Here is a 23,462-nt window from a genome sequence, read left to right as displayed (position 1 = left end):
ATTCACCAAGGCTTGATTTGTCACCCAAGGTATGATCTATCCTGGTGAGTGTTCCATGAACACTTGAGAAGAAAGTGTATTTTGTTGTTTTTGCATGGAATGTCCTGTAAATATCAATTAAGTCCATCTTTTTTAATGTATCATTTAAAGCTGGGTTTCCTTATTTATTTTCATTTTGGATGATCTGTCCATTGGTGAAAATGGGGTGTTAAAGTCCCCTACTATGATTGTGTTACTGTCGATTTCCCCTTTTATGGTTGTTAGTATTTGCTTTATGTATTAAGGTGCTCCTGTGTTGGGTCCATAAATATTTACAGTTGTTATATCTTCCTCTTGGATTGATACCGTGATCATTATGTAGGGTCCTTCTTTGTCTCTTGTAATAGTCTTTATTTTAAAGTCTATTTTGTCTGATATGAGAATTGCTACTCCAGCTTTCTTTTGATTTCCGTTTGCATGGAATTATCATTTTCCATCCCCTCACTTCCAGTCTGTATGTGTTCCTAGGTCTGAAGTGGGTCTCTTGTAGACAGCATATATACTGGGTTTTTAAAAAAAATTTTTTTTTTATTAGTTTCTGCTTTATAACAAAGTGAATCAGTCATACATATACATCCGTTCCCACATCCCTTCCCTCATGCATCTCCCTCCCTCCCACCCTCTCCATCCCACCCCTCCAGGCGGTCACAAAGCACCGAGCTGATCTCCCCGTGCTCTGCGGCTGCTTCCCACTATCTGTCTACCTCACGTTTGGTAGTGTATACATGTCCATGCCTCTCTTTCGCTTTGTCACAGCTTACACTTCCCCCTCCCCATACCGGGTTTTTTTTTTTGTATCCATTCATACAGTCTGTGTCTTTTGGTTGGAGCATTTAATCCATTTACATTTAAGGTAGTTATTGATATGTATGTTCCTATTACCATTTTCTTAATTGTTTTGGGTTTGTTATTGTAGGTCTTTTCCTTCTCTTGTGTTTCCTGCCTAGAGAAGTTCCTTTAGCATTTGTTGTAAAGCTGGTTTGGTGGTGCTGGATTCTCTTAGCTTTTGCTTGTATGTAAAGGTTTTAATTTCTCCATCGAATCTCAATGAGATCCTTTCTGGGTAAAGTAATCTTGGTTGTAATTTTTTCCCTTTCATCACTTTAAATATGTCCTTCCACTCCCTTGTGGCTTGCAGAGTTTCTGCTGAAAGATCAGCTCTTAAGCTTATGGGGATTCCCTTGTATTTTTCTTTTTTTTTTAAAGAAATTTATTTATTTCATTTATTTACTTTTGGCTGTGTTGGTTCTCTGTTGCTGTGCGTGGGCTTTCTTTAGTTGCTGTGAGCGGGGGCCTCTTCATTGCGTTGTGCAGGCTTCTTATTGCAGTGGCTTCTCTTATTGCAGAACACGGGCTCTAGGCACACGGGCTTCAGTAGTTGTGGCTTGCAGGCTCTAGAGCGCAGGCTCAGTAGTTGTGGCACATGGGCTTAGTTGCTCTGTGGCATGTAGAATCTTCACGGACCAGGGCTCGAACCTGTGTCCCCTGCATTGGCAGGCGGATTCTTAACCACTCTGCCACCAGGGAAGCCCCCCTTGTATGTTATTTGTTGTTTTTCCCTTGCTGCTTTTAATATTTTTTCTTTGTATTTAATTTTTGATAGTTTGATTAATATGTGTTTTGGCGTGTTTCTTCTTGGATTTATCCTGTGTGGGACTCTGTGCTTCCTGGACTTGATTGACTATTTCCTTTCCCATATTAGGGAAGTTTTCAACTATAATCTCTTCAAATATTTTCTCAGTCTCTTTCTTTTTGTCTTCTTCTTCTGGGACCCGTATAATTCAAATGTTGGTGCAGTTAATATTGTCCCAGAGGTCTCTGAGACTGTCCTCAATTCTTTTCATTCTTTTTTCTTTATTCTGCTCTGCGGTAGTTATTTCCACTATTTTATCTTTCAGGTTACTTATCTGTTCTTCTGCCTCAGTTATTCTGCTATTGGTTCCTTCTAGAGAATTTTTCATTTCATTTATTGTGTTGTTCATCATTGCTTGTTTGCTCTTTAGTTCTTCTAGGTCCTTGTTAAATGTTTCTTGTATTTTCTCCATTCTATTTCCAAGATTTTGGATCAACTTTACTACCATTACTCTGAATTCTTTTTCAGGTAGACTGCTTGCTTCCTCTTTATTTGTTTGGTCTGGTGGTTTTTTACCTTCCTCCTTCATCTGCTGTGTATTTCTTTGTCGTCTCATTTTGCTTAACTTACTGTGTTTGGGGTCTCCTTTTTGCAGGCTGCAGGTTCATAGTTCCCTTTGTTTTTGGTGTCTGCCCCCAGTGGCTAAGGTTGGTTCAGTGGGTTGTGTAGGCTTCCTGGTGAAGGGGACTGGTGCCTGTGTTCTGGTGGATGAGGCTGGATCTTGTCTTTCTGGTGGGCAGGACCGTGTCTGGTGGTGTGTTTTGGGGTGTCTGTGACCTTATTATGATCTTAGGCAGCCTCTCTGCTAATGGGTGGGGTTGTGTTCCTTTCTTGCTAGTTGTTTGGCATAGGGTGTCCAGCATTGTAGCTTGCTGGTTGTTGAGTGGAGCTGGGTCTTAGCACTGAGATGGAGATCTCTGGGAGAGCTTTTGCTGTTTGATATTACATGGATCCGGGAGGTCTCTTCTGGACCAGTGTCCTCAGCTCGGCTCTCCCACCTCACAGGCACAGGCCTGACACCCGTCCGGAGCGTGAAGACACTGTCAGCCACATGGCTCAGCAGAAAAGGGAGAAAAAAAGAAAGAAAAATAAAATAAAGTTATTAAAATGGAAAATAAAAAATTATTAAAAATAGAAAAATTAAAAAGTCATAAAAATAACAAAGAAGAGAGCAATGAAACCAAAAAACAATGATAACAAGTGCTAAAAAGTAAAAAAAAAAAAAAAAAAAAGGACAGACAGAACCTTAAGACAGATGGTAAAAGCAAAGGTATACAGACACAGTCACACAAAGAAGCATACACATACACACTCACAAAAAGCAAAAAAGGAAAAAAAAATCTATCTATATGTTAAAAAAAAAAGGAAGAGAGCAACCAAATCAATGAACAAATCTACCGGTAATAATAAACTCTAATTACTAAACTAAGATAAACATAAAACCAGAAACAAATTAGATGCAGAAAGCAAACCCCAAGTCTACAGTTGCTCCCAAAGTTCACCGTCTCAATTTTGGGATGATTTGTTGTCTATTCAGGTGTTCCACAGATGCAAGGTACATCAAGTTGATTGTGGAGATTTAATCCACTGCCCCTGAGGCTGCTGGGAGAGATTTCCCTTTCTCTTCTTTGTTCGCACAGCTCCTGGGGTTCAGCTTTGCATTTGGCCCCGCCTGTGCGTGTAGGTTGCCTGAGGGCGTCTGTTTTTCGCTCAGCCAGGACGGGGTTAAAGGAGCCGCTGATTAGGGGGCTCTTGCTCACTCAGGCTGGGGGGAGGGTGGGGTACGGAATGAGGGGTGAGCCTGCGGCGGCAGAGGCCAGCATGACGTTGCAGCAGCCTGAGGTGCGCTGTGTGTTCTCCCGGGGAAGTTGTCCCTGGGTCACGCTCTCCTCCATAGCTCCAAAGCTTCCCCCCCAGCACCCCGGTCTCCACCCGCGAAGGGGCTTCCTAGTGTATGGAAGCTTTTCCTCCTTCACAGCTCCCTCCCAGAGGTGCAGGTCCCGACCCTATTCTTTGTCTCTGTTTTTTCTTTTTTCTTTTGCCCTACCCAGGTACGTGGGGAGTTTCTTGCCTTTTGGGAGGTGTGAGGTCTTCTGCCAGCGTTCAGTAGGTGTTCTGTAGGAGTTGTTCCACGTGTAGATGTATTTCTGATGTATTTGTGGGGAGGAAGGTGATCTCCATGTCTTACTCCTCTGCCATCTTCAAGGTCTCCCTCAGAGTTTCTTGATCTGTTTCCTGCTGAGAAACAGGAAAAGAAACTTTGATTGAATTAGGTCACAAGTTTTTAACTGACAGAAAGAAGTGATTGTAAAATTTTTGATGCTTGTCTCTGCTTTTATATTTTTATTCTCTTTGGCATGCTTTATGTACAATTTTATTAGAACTATTCAAGTTGAAACAACCTGCTCTGTCATTGAGGTGGGCCTGGGATAACTCCTAAACCGTTTTCTAAACTGTCTCTGATTCTTTCATCATATGTTTACTTGAATGGTGACCAAAATAGTGTACTAGGCCATTTTACTAAGGGAATAAATAATTCGAGACTTTTTTTGGCATCTTATTTTCTCAGATTGAGGGACCAAAAGAAGTTCAGCTTTTACATCTTGAGTCAAAACCTTTATTTCCCTATGTTTTATTTATACCTTTCTACACAAAATTATTTAAGAAGATGCTTGAGTTTGCCCAGGGTTGATTGTTCCCTTAAACTAAAAGCTTAAGTGGGGGAAAACATAACTAACATTGTTTAAAGCATGAAAATAAGGGAGAAAGTAAGTTTTGCTCCAAGTATACCTTTCTTTCCTTTTCTCTCTGTGTTGGTTGGAATCTGAATTTTTAAGTCATTTTTTTCTGTTGCTTTCTTGAGAAAATAAATGCAGTATGATCTTGCATGATAGTTGCTCAAATTTTTACATTTTAATAGTTACAGATTCTTCCATTTTGGAAGTTGAATGACAGCCTATAGAATTGTCTGTGAATCAGATGAATATAAATACTTTTTGGTTCTGCTTGGTGCATTAAAAATTGCTATAATAAATTTATATACAATTTTTATCCTTTAACTTTTTCCTTTGAATAGCCTCTTTTAAAACATTAACGTTTGGGCTTCCCTGGTGGCGCAGTGGTTGAGAGTCCGCCTGCCGATGCAGGGGACACGGGTTCGTGCCCCGGTCCGGGAGGATCCCACATGCCGCGGAGCGGCTGGGCCCGTGAGCCATGGCCGCTGAGCCTGCGTGTCCGGAGCCTGTGCTCCGCAACGGGAGAGGCCACAACAGTGAGTGGCCCGCGTACCGCAAAAAAAAAAAAAAAAAAAAAAAAAAAATTAACGTTTCCACAGTTTAACCACTGAATGGGCTGATTCTTATTGGTTTTGTGAATGATTTCCATAATTGTCTCTTTGCTAAGGTAAGAGGGAAAATGTCTTTAGAAGTGCTGCTATGCTTTTCTGCATGGTTACGTGTTGATTTTACTCATGTTGTGTTTTAAACTGACAAACATAATTTGTTAGAGAATGTATGTTGTGGGCTGAAAATGACACTATTAATATAAAATGTCAATTTTGAAATCATTTTATCGTGGAATTTTCAGGGAAAAAGACTTAAGAATTGGGCTTCCCTGGTGGTGCAGTGGTTAAGAATCTGCCCACCAATGCAGGGGACACGGGTTTGAGCCCTGGTCTGGGAAGATCCCACATGCCGCAGAGCAACAAGCGTGTGCCCCACAACTACTGAGCCTGCACTACTGAACCCGTGAGCCACAACTACTGAAGCCTGCATGCCACAACTACTGATGCCCGTGTGCCTAGAGCCCCTGTTCTACAACAAGAGAAGCCACCGCAATGAGAAGCCCGCACACTGCAACAAGAGTAGCCCCCGCTCGCCACAACTAGAGAAACCCCGTGCCCAGCAACAAAGACCCAACCCAGCCAAAAATAAATAAATAAAATAAATAAATTTATTTAAAAAGACTTAAAAATTTTCAGTGTTTATTTTATGAACCTCATAATTATATCTACTTTGATTGTTCAGCAAATCAGTGTTCAGAAGTCTGCGTGTGATTCTCCCCTCAATAACTTTCTGCCCATCTGCTTTTCATTAAAAGATTTGAACTATGAGTTTATCGTCTTTCATTATTGAGATTCACTTATGAGATTGGTGTGCTTAAAAGTAAAGTAAGGGGCTTCCCTGGTGGTGCAGTGGTTAAGAATCCACCTGCCAATGCAGGGGACATGGGTTTGAGCCCTGGTCCGGGAAAATCCCACATGCCGTGGAGCAGCTAAGCCCGTGCACCACAACTACTGAGCCTGTGCTCTAGATCCCGTGAGCCACAACTCCTGAGCCCACGCGCCACAACTGCTGAAGCCCGCGCACCTAGAGCCTGTGCTTTGCAACAAGAGAAGCCACCGCAATGAGAAGCCCGCACACCACAACGAAGAGTAGCCCCTGCTCGCCGCAACTAAAAGAAAGCCCGCGCGCAGCAACGAAGACCCAACGCAGCCAAAAATAAATTAATAAATAAATAAATTAATTTTTTTAAAAAGTAGAGTAAAACCAGTCTAAATTACTGAAAGCTGTGAATTAGGCAATATGTAATTTAAAAATTAAGCTTTCTTACCAAACTATAGTTTATGATTTCATAGCAGTTACAAAAAAGTCATCTGTCACCTTACCACTTTCCTTATTAGACTTAATTTTTTCTGTTTTCTTCTAGTTCTTTATCATTCACATAATTTTTAAATGATTTAAATCGTAACATGTAGTTTTTATAATGATACATCTATGATAACTTCTGTTAGGTATATATAGAAATTCCAGTTAGTGGTAATGTTCTAGATTGATATTATATGGGTTTGCCTTAATAAAAAAGTAGCTAAATATTATTCATATTGAAAGAGTATTAAATGAGACGTTTAACATTATTTATTCTTCTGTTGTAACCTGGGACAAGTTACTTAGCTTCTCCATTTCTGCTGCTTGTAGATTGAGGATACTCTTATTTCGTTAGTCAACTTCTCAGGGTTTTTAAAAGAAATCAAATGAAATAATCAATGTGAGAGAACATTGAATAGTATATAGGCCTCTACAGATTACAAGTTGTAGCTAATCAGCAAATTTATTTGCATATCAACAGTTAATATGCTGAAGTCTTTGAATATATTTCTTCTGTAGAAGGTTAAACAGTTCTTTTCCTTAGTCTTCTCCCATGTTGAAATACTTTCTTTAAAATATAACATAAAAGTTAGTTTCAACTCAATTTAGCCAAACAACCCCAAATTCTATGTTAGTGGAGTTCAAATTACTGAAAATCTGCTAAATGTTTACAATACTTAGTTGCAGTTTTGAGTTTTTTAAAATAAATTATTTTTCTCTGTAGTGTAAAATTTTTTTTTAAATCTGATTTTATGTGGGAACTTAAATTACTTCTACATTTGAGAATATGATAAGATTTGTTTTTTTTAGGTTGCTCTACAACCATTTGGTAAGCTTCTTTTCTAAGATTATGTATTATTCAACCTCTTTTTTCTTTCTTTAATCCCGGAGGGCCAACACCATGGCCTGGCAGTTTCCATTGGTACCCCTTATGTTACTTAAAAATTTGAAGTGCGGACACATGAAGAAGAATGAGACAGATGGGTTGACAGAAAAGAAAAGAGAAAGTTGAAAAAGAAAAAAAATGTTGTATGGTAGAAACTGCCTAAAGGACCACAAATAATTCCTTCTGGGGCTGTATGTTGGCTCTGTGGTATAGGTCATGGGTCATCAATTAAGTTATCAGCCTAAGTATGCTGCTTCTGTGAACTCCCATGGTGAGTATTTTACTTGCCAACTGTAGCCTGTCTGACTTGTTACACCAGCTGACTAAAATACTGTAAATAACTCTTACATATACTTTTATGTGTGACAGTTATCAGGAATAGGTGTTAAGTTCATTAGATGACCCATTTTATATATTTATTTTGGTTGTGGACACTTGTATTCTTGAACTACAGGCTTCATATGAAATTAGCTTTTTTCCCCTACCAACAAATGTTCTTTTTTGTTTATTTGTCAGTTTTGGAAAACCACTTGCCATCTGACAGTGGTACTCTGTTGATGAATGAAGGGATGCGTGCTGTAACAGTGAGCTCTGGTCTTTTTATTTTCATACACGAACTAATGGCAGGGTCTCCCTGAGGTTGTGGTGGAGAGCAGATCTAACCATCAAGGCCAGGGTTGTTTTTCTTCTCTTCTGTCACCTCGTGAATCATGGCTCATGACATCTGGACACATTTTCTGCATAAATGGGTGATATAGTTGATCATCTCTCTCTTTTTTTTTTTTTTTTTTTTGCGGTGCGCGGGCCTCTCACTGTTGTGGCCTCTCCCGTTGCAGAGCACAGGCTCCGGACGCGCAGGCTCAGCGGCCATGGCTCACGGGCCCAGCCGCTCCGCGGCATGTGGGATCTTCCCAGACCGGGGCACGAACCTGCGTCCCCTGCATCGGCAGGCGGACTCTCAACCACTGCGCCACCAGGGAAGCCCGATCATCTCTTTTTATAACGAAAAATATTATCCACAGTTTTTTACTTCGTATTTGCTAATTTTTTTCTTTTTCTATCACAATTGAACATTTCTGTATCCTCTTCACTATACCATTCTTCAAGTTAAGGCCAGAGTTGTTTGTCATGTCAGAGGATTGTAACACGGAGTTTAAATCCAAAGAAGTTGTAAACTCTCTGTACAGTGGTTTCTTGATATGCCCCACCATCCATGTTAGTTGATACAAAAATTGTCTGCCTGGTGCAGTGAAAGAATTTAGGTGGTGTTGAATAGAATTTGTTTTAAATTTACAGTGGCATGATAATTTGCCAGTTAGATGTCACATCCTTTATGAATTCCTCTCTATAGGCAATTTTAAAGGGAACAAAAAATCTGTTATTTGTCATGAAGTTATGCTTGCTTACTGTCAACACATGCATATCTGAATATAAAAATCACTGGATTTGGTGTTAAAAGATCTGGGTTTGTAATTTTGCAGATTTAGGAATATGTATGGGTTAAGCCACAGTTATGCATTTTGGTTTATACATTTTGGTGGGAATGGTAATTGGTTAAATCTTTCTGGAATGTAATTTGCAGTATTCATCAGAACAGAAGTGTCACTGACCTAGCAATTCCACTTTTAGAGTTTATGTTAAGGAGATGATTGGACAAGTTCAGAGATGTATGTATAAAGACACTGGTAGCAATGTTTATAACAGAAAATTGCTAACAATCCTAAGTGTCCAGATGAATGAACAAATAAAAATGGTGCATCTGCACACTGGAACAATATATAGACATTAATAATGATTATGTGTTTATAGATATGGAAAAATCCACAGCATATTAAGTGGTTAAAGCCAATTATAAAATCGTTCATATAGCATAATCTCGTTGAAGCAAAATTGTGTTATATATATTAATTTAAAAAATGTGTATATTTATATAATTCTTATGTATAAGTTTTTATACCTTTATTTTTATGTTTCTTTTTTTAAAACTTGTTATTTTGAAATAATTATAGATTCACAGGATGTTGCGCATGTGCGCGCGCGCACACACACACACGCACACACACACACACACACACACACACACACACACACACAGTAGTACAGGGGAGGTTCCTTGCATCCTTCCCTGTTTTCCCCAGTGGTAACATCTTGCGTAACTCTAGTTCAGTACCAAAACCAGGAAACTGACATTGGTATACGCCACAAAAGTTATTGAGATTTCAGCAGTTAGTTATACATGCACTCATTTGTGTGTACATGTATATATAGCTCTGTACAGTTTCATCACATGTGTAATCACCACCACAATCAACATGCATAACTGTTTCATACCAGCAAGGCTCCCTTGTGCTTTCCCTTCATAGCCACACCCATTCTTTCTACCTTCCCCATCTCTAAACCCTGGCAGCTAGTAATCAGTTTTCCATCTCTATAATTTTTTTATTTCAAGAAGGTGGTGTAAGTGGAATCATACAATATGTAACATTTTGAGATTGGCTCTTTCATTCAGCATAGTGTCTTTGAGATCTATTCAGGTTGTTCTGTGTATCATACTTCGTTCCTTTTTTTTTTGCTGAGTAGTATTCTGTGTTGTGTGTGTACTATAGTTTGTTTCTGTTTAAAGACTTATTGAAGGACATTTGGATTGTTTCCAGTTTTTGGCTGTTATGAATAAAGCTGCTATGAACATTTGTGTACAGGTTTTTGTACAGGTTTCTGTGTGAATATAAGTTTTTATTTCTTTGAGATAAATGCTCAAGAGTTTAATGACTGGGTTATATGGTAAATGCTTAGTTTTATACAAAATTGCCAAAACTGTTTTCCAGAGTGGCTGTATCACTTTACATTCTCACCAGTAATGTATGTGATAACCAGTTTCTCTGCATCCTTGCCAGCATTTGATGTTGTCACTCTTTTTTATTTTAACAGTTCTGATTGATGTATAGTGTTTCCTCCTGGTGGTTTTTAGTATGGTTCATTTTTACAATAATAAATAAAAATTATTTTCTTTTTTAAAGAAGGAAAAGTTACTTAGATTTAAGTTTCTTTTCTGCCAGTTATTAAATGTTACTTAATACTGAGAAGTTTTGCTAAGTGAATAAGGAATATTGATTTCCTTTGTAACCCACTAGTGTTATACTTCTACTGTAGTAACATATTAATGGAAATAAAATGAAAGCACATCACCTACAGTTGTTTGACACAGCTGCTTTGATACTATTTCAAAATGTAAAACTACTTCAAAAATTACTAAATTATGCCTTATACTTCCCCTCTGCCCCATGCGGGGAAGAAAGATGAAGACTGGCAATTTACTTATAAGATGTATTAAGGAATAAATATATGCAAAGTTTGACAGTTTAACACTTGTGGATTCATTTCATTTTGTTGTTGAGGGGTTAGGGAGCTCACATTTATTGAGCAGAGTGCTGAGCACTTTCCACACGTTGCTACGGTAGTCCTTACAACTATCCTATCAGATGGTGGCATCCTTACATCCATTTACATATGAGGAAACTGAGCTGCTCAAATTAAGTATCTTGGCTAGTCATACCAATAGGAATGAGGAAGCTGGAATTTAAATATGCGGCTTTGGAATCTTTCCATTATATGGGAGCATATGTTGTCTTCAGTAACGGGAATGGTTGGAAATCCATGCGGGCAGTACGCAGGAATGAGTTTGTTAATTGATGGTAATGGTTAAATCAAGAGGGTAGTACACTTGGAGTATAAGAATTGAAAGTGACCAGTCTGTGAATCTAGTGGGAACAGAATCATCTATATTATTTCTGTTACTGTTTCTTACTAGTGTTCCAATTTGGTATATTATTCTAGTGGAATTAAACTAGAATTTTTTTTTTCTTTTTTGACCATGCCATGCACCATGTGACATCTTAGTTCCCTGACCAGGGATCACACCTGTGCTGCCTGAATTGGGAGGGCAGAGTCTTAACCACTGGACTGCCAGGGAAGTCCCTAAACTAGAATTTTTAAAGATTATGTACTTGACTGTGTTCTGCTTTAGTAATAGTAGTTTATCCAAGTTTGCTAGCCCAACAGTTGGCAGCAGTGGTTAATTATAGTGGTGGTTGTATCTGGTTAGGCTTTATTATATGTACTACTAGAGGCATTATTATTGTTGTTGCTGTTCACATTGTTTTTTTGTTTTTTTTGCTAAAAATTTGAAGATGATTGAAGACATTTAACCATTGTACACCTGGGGCACCTCGCTGCTCTGTGAAGAGTTCTGTTAGTGTGTCTATATATATATTATAATATTCCAGCTGGGTTGTTGTTTTTTTTAAAATATTTATTCATTTGGTTGCACTGGGTCTTAGTTGCGGCGGGCGGGCTCCTTAGTTGCAGCACGTGGGCTCCTTTGTTGCAGCAGGCTGGCTCCTTAGTTGTGGCTCCAGGGCTCCTTAGTTGCGGCTCCAGGGCTCCTTAGTTGCAGCAAGCATGTGGGATCTAGTTCCCTAACCAGGGATCAGACCTGGGCCCTCTGCATTGGGAGAGTGAAGTCTTATCCATTGCATCACCAGGGAAGTCCAGTTAGTGTATATTTTTGATTTTTTAAAAAATTTATTTTTGGCTGCATTGGGTCTTCGTTGCTCTGCGCGGACTTTCTCTAGTTCGGTGAGTGGGGGCTACTCTTCGTTGCAGTGCGCAGGCTTCTCATTGTGGAGGCTTCTCTTGTTGCAGAGCACAGGCTCTAGGCGTGTGGGCTTCAGTAGTTGCAGCAGTTGGGTTCAGTAGTTGTGGTGCACGGGCTTAGTTGCTCCGTGGCATGTGGGATCTTCCCGGACCAGGGATCGAACCTGTGTCCTCTGCATTGGCAGGTGGATTCTTATCCACTGTGCCACCAGGGAAGTCCAGTTAGTGTATATTTTTGATTCTGTGCTTATTGGCTCCCTATTTTATGTAGGATAAAATCCAAATTCCTTTAGATGGCATTAAGGTTCTTCTCTCTTTTGCTCTATTTTACCTTGCAGGTCTTCTCTGCTACCTACACGTCCCAGTTACTTAACCTTGTCATGATGTATGTTGGCGCACTCAGCAGAGGTGGCAGAGATGACATTGATTGTTTGAGACATAACTTAGAAGTAATCCAGCTGTATTATTGGTATTCATTGGGGAATTTTGTTGTGGAAACTGTCACTGGAGCATGTGGAGAGTGAGAGGTTGACGTTGATGTTCTCTCCCGAGGGAGAGTCTCTTCATGAAATCTAAATAAGGAAGGGAATAGACTTAGGATATAGCCCAGAAATGGCCACGTAATGTTTAAGAACTTCCCTATAGTTGTGAAAATCTTGATAACCACTTCCTTGCTGAATTATCTTCAGGGAAGCCCAATGAAGGTTCTTAAAACTGGAAAAATCCCTTAGACCAGTTTCAAATTTTCCAGTGTGCGTGTGAGAGCTTCTTGGGCATGGCTCTCCAGTCCCATAGGTCTCATTGTCCATCGGGGTGTCACCCGCAAAACTGAGATTCCTGTTCTGTGAATCCATCTGTTTATGTTGTTGCTGGAATGGTAGCAGCTCTTAGGAGGAGGAGCCTGGTCTGCTGTCACATACAAGGATTGCTTCAGACAGAGCCACACCAGGCCATTGGAGCAATATGATTGTTTATCTAGAGTTTAGTTCCTTTAGCAAATGTTTAAGAGATGACTAGTTTTAAGTATTTATCCCTAATCTCTCATTAATGACATTTTCCATATTGACCTCGTTGTGGAGTTTATGTATACAGGAAGTTTGAAGACCTCTGTGTGATATTAATTTATTTAATCTGTATTGGTATGAATATTTGCTGCCTTTTTGCCCCCCTTTTGTATGCCTCCAGTGCCCCAAATCTGCCTTCAGAAACAGCATTTGGTTTCTAATTGTAATTGTCTTGGAAACATTGGCGTATTTTGCATTTCAATTTTACTTTTATTTACTGCAATTGATGATTGTTAGTTGCCTGCTACCAGAACATCTGAGTTCATTTGTTTAACTAAACAGTACTGTGCAAAAATGCCTATAAACACGCGGCAACAGTTACCAACCACCCCGGTTGCTTACCACCTCATTTTAGCTCTACATCAAGCACATGGGAAAGATTATTCTTAAAATGTTCCAAAAAGTGTAGAAAATTGGAGGATGGAGGGATGGGAGGAAAGGAATTCTATTATAACAATCAGTGTGTTGCTTTTGGCAGGGGTGTGCCTGGCTGATTTCCTTTGTAGAAATAACACTGCAACAAGCAGAGCTTTATGAATCCTTCATTTAATAGGTAATTGCCATGTGTTCTTCTCCTGACTGAGCCACTGTACCAGGCGTGGTGGGGGAAGGCATCGATGAATGAGACATTTTCTCTGTTCTCACGGAGGTTATAATCTGGATACTCAAGATGCTTCTGATCTGCAGTGCTGATTGTTGAGGAAGTGTGGTAGCTGTGGTGCTGTTTCAGATCATGGCCATGTGTAGGGGATGCAGGCTTGAGGGGCCTCATTACAGAATGGTAGGTGCTGGCTGGCTAACCACAAGCCGGAGCTTTCCAGCAGAGGCGGGATAGTTCCCAGCTTTTCCTGTCTCTTCATCCTTGAGTGACAAAGAAACCAGCCTGCTTCAAAAAGTTATATTATTTTACATTTAGAAACAAATAAGTGTCTTTAAAAATACTTTAATAAAAATTTAAACTTGGGGGCAGATGCTGCCTTGAAATCTGGGGAGCGTGAAGTGTTTCTTGAGGGACGGGGAAGGAATTTTGTCCCTGGTAATGAAGTGTCTGACAAAGGCTTTCATTGATTCAGTGCATTTTTATTAAGTGCCTGATTTGTACCAGGCTGAGAATGCTGTGATGAGCAAGGAGCACACAGTCTAGGGGGGCCACAGACGTAACTTGGCAGTCTTGCTCCCGGGTGCTCAGTTTCATGATTGGGTGCTGTTGGGACAGAAAGCAGACTTCTTACCTGGTCTTTGGTGATCAGAGGTGGTTTCCTGGAGGAAATGGTGTCTAAACCAACCTCACTAATACATGTTGGGATTAATTCTTTTTTTCAGGCTAATATTGTATTCAAAAGAAATCAGAACCTTGTTTTTGTTTTTGTTTGGGGAACACTCAACTCAATACCTTTCCGTTGAGAACGAGTTGAGAAACTGAACCCCATACTCCACCCATCTGGTATATTTTTCCAGGCTTGTAGTTGATCATTCTCCAGTGTTGATTAACCTCTGCTTCCCAGAACCTTCCAGGCTCTCTGTGACTGCCATGCCTTTGCGTACGCATTCCTTGTGTCTGGAAAGCCGTCCCTTTTTGTCTGCCCAACTGCCTTCTCTTCCTCCTTCAGGACAGAGTCACTTCCTCCAGTATGCCTTCCTTGAGTGCTAATAGGGTAGGTTGGGACAGGGCTGGGCTTGATCTGCGTACTTCCCCTGCACCAAATAGTCTGTCTGATTTTTCATTCCTCTGTGTAGCCTGGAGGCAGAGGCAGCATCTTTCACAGAGCCCAGCATGTCCTGGGCACCCAGGCAGTGTTTGTTGAACAAGCAAATTCCGAAGCTTTTGAAGGTTATAGCCACATGTATATAATTGAAGCTCTTGGTTCCAGCTGGTTTTAAGAGAGTGTTGTTGATTCAAAGTAGAAGCACCCGTGAAACAGACTTTATGCATGTGGTCTAGTTATTAGCCTCATAAAACTCTTTACAGTCTTTTGCATTTTATACGTCTTTACTTTTATTTTTTGCCCGAGTAACCCATAAACTGAGTAATTCATAGTTTTCACTTCTTGCCAACTACTAATGTATATTATTAAATCTGATCACAGTGATTTATTAATTAGAAGTCTTTTGGTTATTAACAAAAATCAATTTGATTTAGCATATGTCAGAAAGAGGGGCTTATGTGATGAAGAGAAAGGGCTGTCTCATAGAATCCCAGATGAGAAACACAGCTAGGCTTCAGGAAGAACTGGTCCCAAGAATTACAAGGCCAGCAGGACTCCCGACTGTCCTTTTTGTTTATCTCTGCTGCTCAGTGGATAGAGGATGGCTTCCTCAGCATGGCAGGCCAGTTCCAGCCATACGGAGAACCTGTCCTTACATCTCAATTCCAAATTCCCCAAGACTCTGGCATAGCTTTTGTTAGATGCCTATCTCTGAGCCTTCAGCTGTGGCCAGGGAGTGGGGGTCAGGCTGAACAAGCCTGTGTGCCTCTGCTCACCCCTGAGGAGTAGGTGGGAAGGTAGAAGAAAGTGGGGGGGAGGACAGTAGACAGATCATATGAGGTGGGCAGACTCTCCAAAAATATCTAAAACAGGGATAAAGACCAGGGACTTACAAACAGTTGACTATAGAATCATTTCTAGGTACTTTTGGCTAAACATTTTTCAATCTTAGGAGAAGCTTAAAGATTACTTTGGAAAGATATTTATCTTTTTGAATATGAATGTAATTTGAGATTCTTAAGGTAATGGCATATTCACTGAAGTAATTAGTTTTAGCTTTGTGTATATGTACAATCCTTCTTATACATGATACTGCAATTGCTGGGAGACAAGTTCTAGAGTAGCTCTAATAGAAATAAAAGGTTAGATTGGAATGTATTTGAAGTTTTCCAGTAGCCATGTTAAAAATGTAAAATAGTGCTTCCCTGGTGGCGCAGTGGTTGAGAGTCCGCCTGCCGATGCAAGGGACACGGGTTCATGCCCCGGTCCGGGAAGATCCCACATGCCGTGGAGCTGCTGGACCCATGAGCCATGGCCGCTGAGCCTGCGCATCTGGAGCCTGCGCGTCCGGAGCCTGTGCTCCGCAATGGGAGAGGCAGCAACAGTGAGAGGCCCACGTATTGCAAAAAAAAAAAAAAAAAAGTAAAATAAAACAGGTGAAATTAATTTTAACAGTATGTTTTATTTAGCTCAGTATATCCCAAATATTATAATTTCATGAACATAAAGATTAATAATGAAGCATTTTCTATTTTTTAAAAAATCTTTGAAATCTGGTATGTATTTTGTATTACAGTTCATCTCAGTTGGGACTGGCCACCTTTCAAGTGGTCAGCCACTACATGTAGCTAGTGGTTACCATATTGGACAGCATAGTTCTAGAAATAGCTAAAGTAATCCATTTTCTTTCATAGTTTCTCTAAAATTTTCTTGTCAAAAGCATTGGTGCTTATGGATTGTTTTTTTTTTAAACTATGCTTCAGCAGCAACAGCAGAGAACCCTGGGAGGTAAGGGTTTTTAAACTAGACCTTGAAAGAGTTGCCCATTTGGAGGATTTGCTATGTGCCATGTGTGTTGGCAGAAAAGAACAAAATTTTTAAACCAGTCACCAGGCTGTAAAGCTGGTTCTTGTTCTTCCTAGACTGCTGATTCCTGGAATGTTACTTAAACTCCTCAGAAGCCTCAGTTTGCTTATCTATTAAAATAGGGTTTATAATTGTCCTGCTCATTAGAAGAGGTTCTCATGTGCTAATAAATTTGAAAGTGCTTTGAAAAACTTTTAAAGGGTTACACAAATGTAAAGCATTATTTTAATTTATTAACTGGGAAAAAAGCACTGCATTTTGGAATCAGTAGTAGCTCATTTATTGAGGTTTTACTTTGTGCCAGGCACTGTCCTAAGTGCCTTATACATATTACATTATTTTTAGTAGTTGTGGGGCACGGGCTTAGTTGCTCCACGGCATGTGGGATCTTCCCGGACCAGGGCTCAAACCTGTGTCCCCCCCATTGGCAGGCGGATTCTTAACCACTGCGCCACCAGGGAAGTCCTACATTCACATTGCTGTTTAACTATCTCCATCGTCCATCTCCAGAACGTTTTCATCTTCCCCAACTGAAACTCCATACTCATCACATACTGACTTGCTGTCCCTCCCCCTCCCCCCACCTCCCTGTTCCCAACCACACCAATAGCAACCACCATTCTACTTTGTCTCTATGGATTTGACTACTCTAAGAACCTCATATACGTGGACTCATACAGTTTTTGTCTTTTTGCGACTGGCTTATTTCACTTAGCATAATGTCTTCAGGGTTCATCCACGTTGTAGCGTGTGTCAGAACTTTTCCTTTTTAAGGCTGAATAATATTCCATTGTATGTATGTACCACATTTTGTGCCATCATTCATCCATTGATGGACACTGGTTGCTTCCACCTTTTGGCTATTGTGAGTAATGCTGCCATGAATGTGGGTGTACAAATATCAGTCCTTTTGGGTATATGTATACCCAGAAGTGGAATTGCTGGATCATATGATAATTCTATTTTTGATATTTTGAAAAGTTGCCATACTGTTTTTCACAGCACTTGCTCCATTTTACACACCGATCAGCAATTGCACGAGTGTCCCAGTTTCTCTGCGTCCCCTCCAACATTTTTTTCCTTTTCCCTTCCCTCCTCTCCTCTCCCATCCCCTCTCCTTCTTTTTTTTAACTAATACCATCCTAATGGTGTGAAGTAGTATTCACTGTGGTTTTGATTCGCATTTCCCTAATGACTAGTGATGTTGAACATCTTTTCATATACCTGTTGGCCGTTTTTATGTCTTTGGAGAAATGTCTATCTGAATCCTTTGCAGATTTTTAAACTGGGTTCTTTGGGTTTTTTTGTTGTTTCTGAGTCAGAGTTTTAAAAAAATACACCCTGGATATTAGTGCCTTATCAGGTATGTGATTTGCAAACATTTTCTCCCATTCTGTTGGGTTGACTTTTCACTCTCTTGGTAGTATCCCTTGATGTGCAAAAGTGGTTTTTTTTGTTTTTTTTTTTGCGGTACGCGGGCGTATCACTGTTGTGGCCTCTCCCGCTGCGGAGCGGGCGTATCACTGTTGTGGCCTCTCCCGCTGCGGAGCACAGGCTCCCGACGCGCAGGCTTGGCGGCCATGGCTCACGGGCCCAGCTGCTCCATGGCATGTGGGATCTTCCCGGACCGGGACACGAACCCGTGTCCCCTGCATTGGCAGGCGGACTCTCAACCACTGCGCCACCGGGGAAGCCCTGCAAAAGTTTTTAATTTTGGTTAAGTCCAATTTATTTATGTTTTCTTTTGATGCCTGTGTTTTTGGTGTCATATGTAAGAAATTACTGCTGGATCCACTGTCCTGTAGCTTCCCCAGTTTTTAAATCTAAGAGTTTTATGTCTCTCTCTCGTGTCTCTGTGTCAATTTGCATTGGCTTCTGTTTTTCTGTATATTTATAAATTATTGAAGCTTATGTCTGTGTTTTCTCTCTTTTCTTGCCTTGTTTCTTTTTTGTTGTTGTTGAACTGTTTGAAAGTATTGTAGAAAAATAATGGCATTTTTCTAAATAACTATAATCCTATGATCAGTACTTCCTTGGAAATGGGCACATGAGGCCTCTGCCTTGTGCTCTGTGTTTGAGAATACCTTTCTCGAATTTTTCTAAGTCCCACCAGCCCCACCTCTCCTCCCCGCCTCAATACCTAAAAGGCAAGGTGCCCCAAGTGCTTTTCTTTAGGAGTCTCATGTTGAGAATTATAGTAAATTTTCTAATTACATTGAGAATAGAAGCTTTATTTTGCTGATATTATTGTTTACCACTGTACACCTTATTTTCCTTCTAAATTGTCTTTCTTGTCTTTATTTTTATGTATTCCTTTAACTGGTTAGTATGTACATAGTTAATGTTATAGTTATTAATTACCTTTCTTCTCATTTTCCAGTACCGAGTTGAAGCTCTTGGAGGAGGCAACCATTTCAGTCTGCAGGTCTTTAGGTAAGGAGGAAAAGTGAATGTGTGTGTGTGTGTGTGTGTGTGTCATGTGTATATATATATGTATGTGTGTGGAGACAGTTATTTCAAAATTTCTGTTACAGATTTTGCTGGTGCAATGTGAATTGAATTAATGAAGTGATATATTTTTGTTGATGATGATAATTATAATTGTACTAATAATTATATTCTTGGTGCTCATTGATGCCTCTAGAGGTTCTCATTCAGTTAACAGCAATGAGACACATGCTTGGTTTATTTGCAGTAGTGGTAATGGACTCCACTAAGCCATAGAGCTTATTCTTTTTACAAATTTTGAAATACTGAGAAAAACCCAAAATATTCTTTGTTTTGTAGTTGCATGTAAATAGTTCCTACAGAATATGGATCATTCATCCTTTGCTTTGCCAACTGCATGTACTACATATGCTGTTGCTGGCTGTGTTAACTCAATAATTATCACTCATTAATAGGAAAATATATTAGGAATCTTCCCAAATTAGTAATAACAACTTGTTGTTATGGTAAAGTGCATGGGCTCTGGAATTATTTTATGGTCTTAATTATAGCTCTGTTACTTACTAGCTGAGCTTTAATTTCCTCATCTAAATTGCAGGATTCTCATGGGAAGAAGTCAGATAACATATGAAACATCCAGTATAGTGCCTAGCATCTCGTCATTATTCATTATTTATGTCAACAAATGTTACCTTTTTTTGGACCTCATTTCTCAAATACTTTGCTTTCAAATTGGTAGCAATTGGAAAGAAATGTATGCTTTAAAAAATGTGAATGATTATACGTACATTTCACTGTTGCTTTGAAAATTAGAGATAACGTATCTGTGAAACGACTGGTGGACAGGAGCTTAATAAGTGACGACGAGCTTGTTTTTAAATCAAGCTTATGGATATGCTCCATATAAGCTATGTGGCTAACTCCCATATAAGTTACTCTGCCAAAAACAATCTTTGATGAAATATTTTTGCTTTTAAAAACAAATTACGTTGGTAATGAATGATAGAGGTGGTATTATAATAGTTGCCTTGAGTTTTGTCTGCAGTTATAACCATAGATTTGAGGATTTTGCGCTAAATAGAGCTGACTTTCAAAAACCTATATGACAGTTTGCTGAAAATTAATTTTATGTAACAGTGATATTAATGCAGTTATTATGATGATGGTTTTTAACATGACCTTGGGGTTTTACAAAAATAACATTTTAAAATGGGAGTAATAGTTACTTATTAATACAATGTGGAAAGCATACTAAAATGTAAAAAAGGCAGTAATTGCTCATATTCCACAACCCTGACATAGCTATTGGTAATATTTTGCCTTCTGTTATTTATTCTTTGGATATACATTTACATGCATATTAAATACACATACTCAATTATTTTAATCTGTGTTTTTCACTTGATATTATGTATCTAAGTGTGTCATTCTATATTTAAAACTACTTTGGAGAATAGCAAAAAAATATATATATACATTTAATTCCCCAAATTCTAACAATATAGTGGTATAGTTAAAATTAAAGTCTTCCCATATTAAACAGTGCAGGAAATCATTGCTAATCTTTTGTGATAAGATCAAAATCTTATCAGTATTCTGTGTGTATTGATTTATATGCACAATTTTATGTAAGTGGTATTATTTCTATGTTGTTTTCACTTAGCAGTATTCAGGAACTTCTTTCCACATTAATAGATATAAATGTATATCAATTTTAAGGGCTATGTGGGTATGTAACAATTCTCTCTTTTTTTTTTTTTTTGGTCTGAAAATGTTTTCATTTTTCCTTTACTTTTGGAGGATATATTTGCTGGGTGTAGAACTCTGGGTTGGCATTAATGTCTTTACATGCTTTAAATATACCATTCTGTTATTTTTCTGGTTACTCTCATTTTTGTTGAGATTAAAGCTGTCAGAAAAAAAAAAAAAGCTGTCAATGTTAGTGTTGTTCCTTTGAAAAAAATGGAGTTTTTTTCTTCTGGATGCTTTTAAGTTTTTCTTTTTTGTCCTTTGGTTTTCAACATCTTAGAATATGCTGAGGAGTATTTTTCCTTCCTTCTCTCCTTCCTTCCTTTTTTCTCTCCTTCCTCCCTTTCTTCTTTCCTTCCTCCCTCCCTCCCTGCTTGAGGTTTGTAGAGCTTGTTAAATCTGTGGGTTGATGTCTTTCATCAGTTTTGGAAAATTCTCAGCCATTATCTATTTATACATTGTTTCTGTCCTATTCTGTCTCTCCTCTCCTTCTAGGGTCTCTGTTATATTTGTGTTAACATTTTCATTGTGTCGCATAGGCTTGTTAGGCTCTCTCTCTCTCTCTCTCTTTTTGTATTTTACTTTCTTTTTTACTTTCTCTCTGACCTTCCGTAGGATTTTTTTTTTTATTAATCTGTCTTTAGTTTACTAATCTTTTTTCTGGTAAATACATCTATTGAGATTTTTAAAATAAAATTTTAATTTTAGAATAGCTTTAGATTTATAGAAAAGTTGCAAAGCTATGTAGAGAGTTCCCATATAACCCTCTTCAGTTTCCTCTGTTGGCAAGATCTTACATTAATATGGTACATTTGTCACACTAAGGAATCAACATTGGTACATTACTATTAAGTAAACTTGACCCTTTATTCAGATTTCACTAGTTTTCCCAAATGTCCTCTTAGACTTTTTTCTGTTCCAGGATACTACATTACGTTTAGTCATTAAGTCTCCTTAACCTCCTCTTGTCTCAGATTTTCCTCAATTTTAATGACTTTCAGAGTTTTGAGGAATACTGGTATAGTATTTCCAGAATGTCCCTCAGTTCGTTTGATGTTATTCTCATGGCTAGGTGGGGGTTAGGGGTTTGTAGGTGGAAGATCACAGAGGTGACATGCTGTTCTCAACACATCATATCAGGGATACATGCTATTAACATGAGTTTCACTGATGATGTTGACCTTGATTATGTGGCTAGGGTTGTTTTTGTCCATTTTCTCCACTGTAAAGTTGTGCCCCTGCCCTGCTGTTGCCTTCATTTTGAAGGAGAGTTTTTCTGGATACAGAAATCTTGGTTGGCATTTATTTTCTCATGTCCCTTTGACTATATCATTCTGTTGCCTTCTGATAAGTCATTTTTTTGTTACTGCTGTCAAGATTTTGTCCTTGCCTTTACAAAATTTTAAAATTTATTCTTTATTCTGCTTGGGGTTTGTTGATGTTCTTGGATACGTAGATTAATGTTTTTCATCAATTTGGGGATGTTCGTGGCCATTATTTTTGTTGGGCTTTTTATGTTATCTTTATTACTTTTTTCTATGAATCTGCACATGAGGTTCTCTGGGTCCAAACAGATTTCTTATTAAATATCTCACAGTGAATTTTAAGTGCATTTCCCCCACTTTTTCCTAGTTCTTACCTGCTAGGATAGTGCTATGAGAGCCAGGTCAGTTGTTTTATGTGAGGAGGTGAGGTTTGCTCTGTGTTTGGCTTGTTTAATTCTTACCAGTTGTTTTCTGGGACTTGTCGCCTCTGAATCTGTATAGCAAGGTATCAGGTGGGACGATTAACGTAAGTTTTCTGGTTAGAGTAGACAGAGGTACTTTCAGGCAGTTAGGCTAGCTAATGATCCATTGATTACCAAATAAAATTTTAGTCCAGTTCTGTAAAATTTGTAGTTAGTTAAAGTGTTTCCTGTTTTCTGGGGAAAAGGACTATCCTTACTCAGCCTTTTCATGAGCTTGTATCTTTTTGTATTTTTTCATAGGTATTTTATTTTTAATTCTTTATTTTAAAAAATTTCCCACTCATACAGAGGCAGACAGAATAATATAATGACCTCCCGTATGCTCATCTCCCAGTTTCAATCATTTTCAACTCATGGCCAGTCTTGTTTCATCTGTATCTCTCACCTATTTATTGACATATGGATATGTACAGAAAAGTGCACAAGTAAAAAGTGTATACAAAACAAAAAGCATCTCCTCACATAATTAATTTGACACAAACCTCTGGCATTATATTATTTCATCCATAGATATTGTGATATGTATCTCATAATAACAATTTTTTAATGGAAAAAAGTGCCATTATCTACTAAAAACAATTTTTAATATCGCAAAACATCCACTGACTGTTCAAATTTCTAATTGTCTCAGTTTGTTTGAATCAGGAGCCAAATAAGGTCCATACATTATTATTGGTTAATATGTCTTTACATTCTTTTCAGAGCTAGGTTCCTCCTGAATTTGTCTTGCCTATTTTCCCCTCTCAATTTTCTTATTGAAGAAAGTGGGTAATAGAGTTTCCCACAATGTAGATTTTGTCTATTGCATCCTTATGGATTGTTAGTATGTCTCTGTCTTTTATATTTATGGTATATTGGTTATTGGATCTTGGAGATCATGGGTATTTTAGTGAGATACTGGGGAAGGTTGTTTCAGGGGCTGGAAGCAAGGTCAACCTCTCACCCCAGCTGGAAATCCTCTTTATAATACCTTTGTCTGAGTATTACCTGGAATGTGCTTGAACTCCTGTGGAGATGGAGAATTC

General features: G+C 38.8%; 1 protein-coding gene across 1 annotated transcript in view; it reads left to right on the top strand.

Annotated features, from left to right (window-relative positions):
• Positions 1-23,462, top strand: part of DYM (dymeclin) — a 388,749-nt gene that overhangs the window by 44,762 nt on the left and 320,525 nt on the right. Inside the window, exon 3 of the mRNA XM_079717304.1 lies at positions 18,874-18,926. Coding sequence (XP_079573430.1) covers positions 18,874-18,926 — 53 coding nt within the window. The remainder of the gene's footprint in view (positions 1-18,873; positions 18,927-23,462) is intronic.

Source organism: Hyperoodon ampullatus, assembly GCF_949752795.1.
Source record: "Hyperoodon ampullatus genome assembly, chromosome: 13".
Classification (NCBI taxonomy): Eukaryota; Metazoa; Chordata; class Mammalia; order Artiodactyla; family Ziphiidae; genus Hyperoodon; species Hyperoodon ampullatus.
This window is presented reverse-complemented; position numbering and strand designations above follow the sequence as displayed.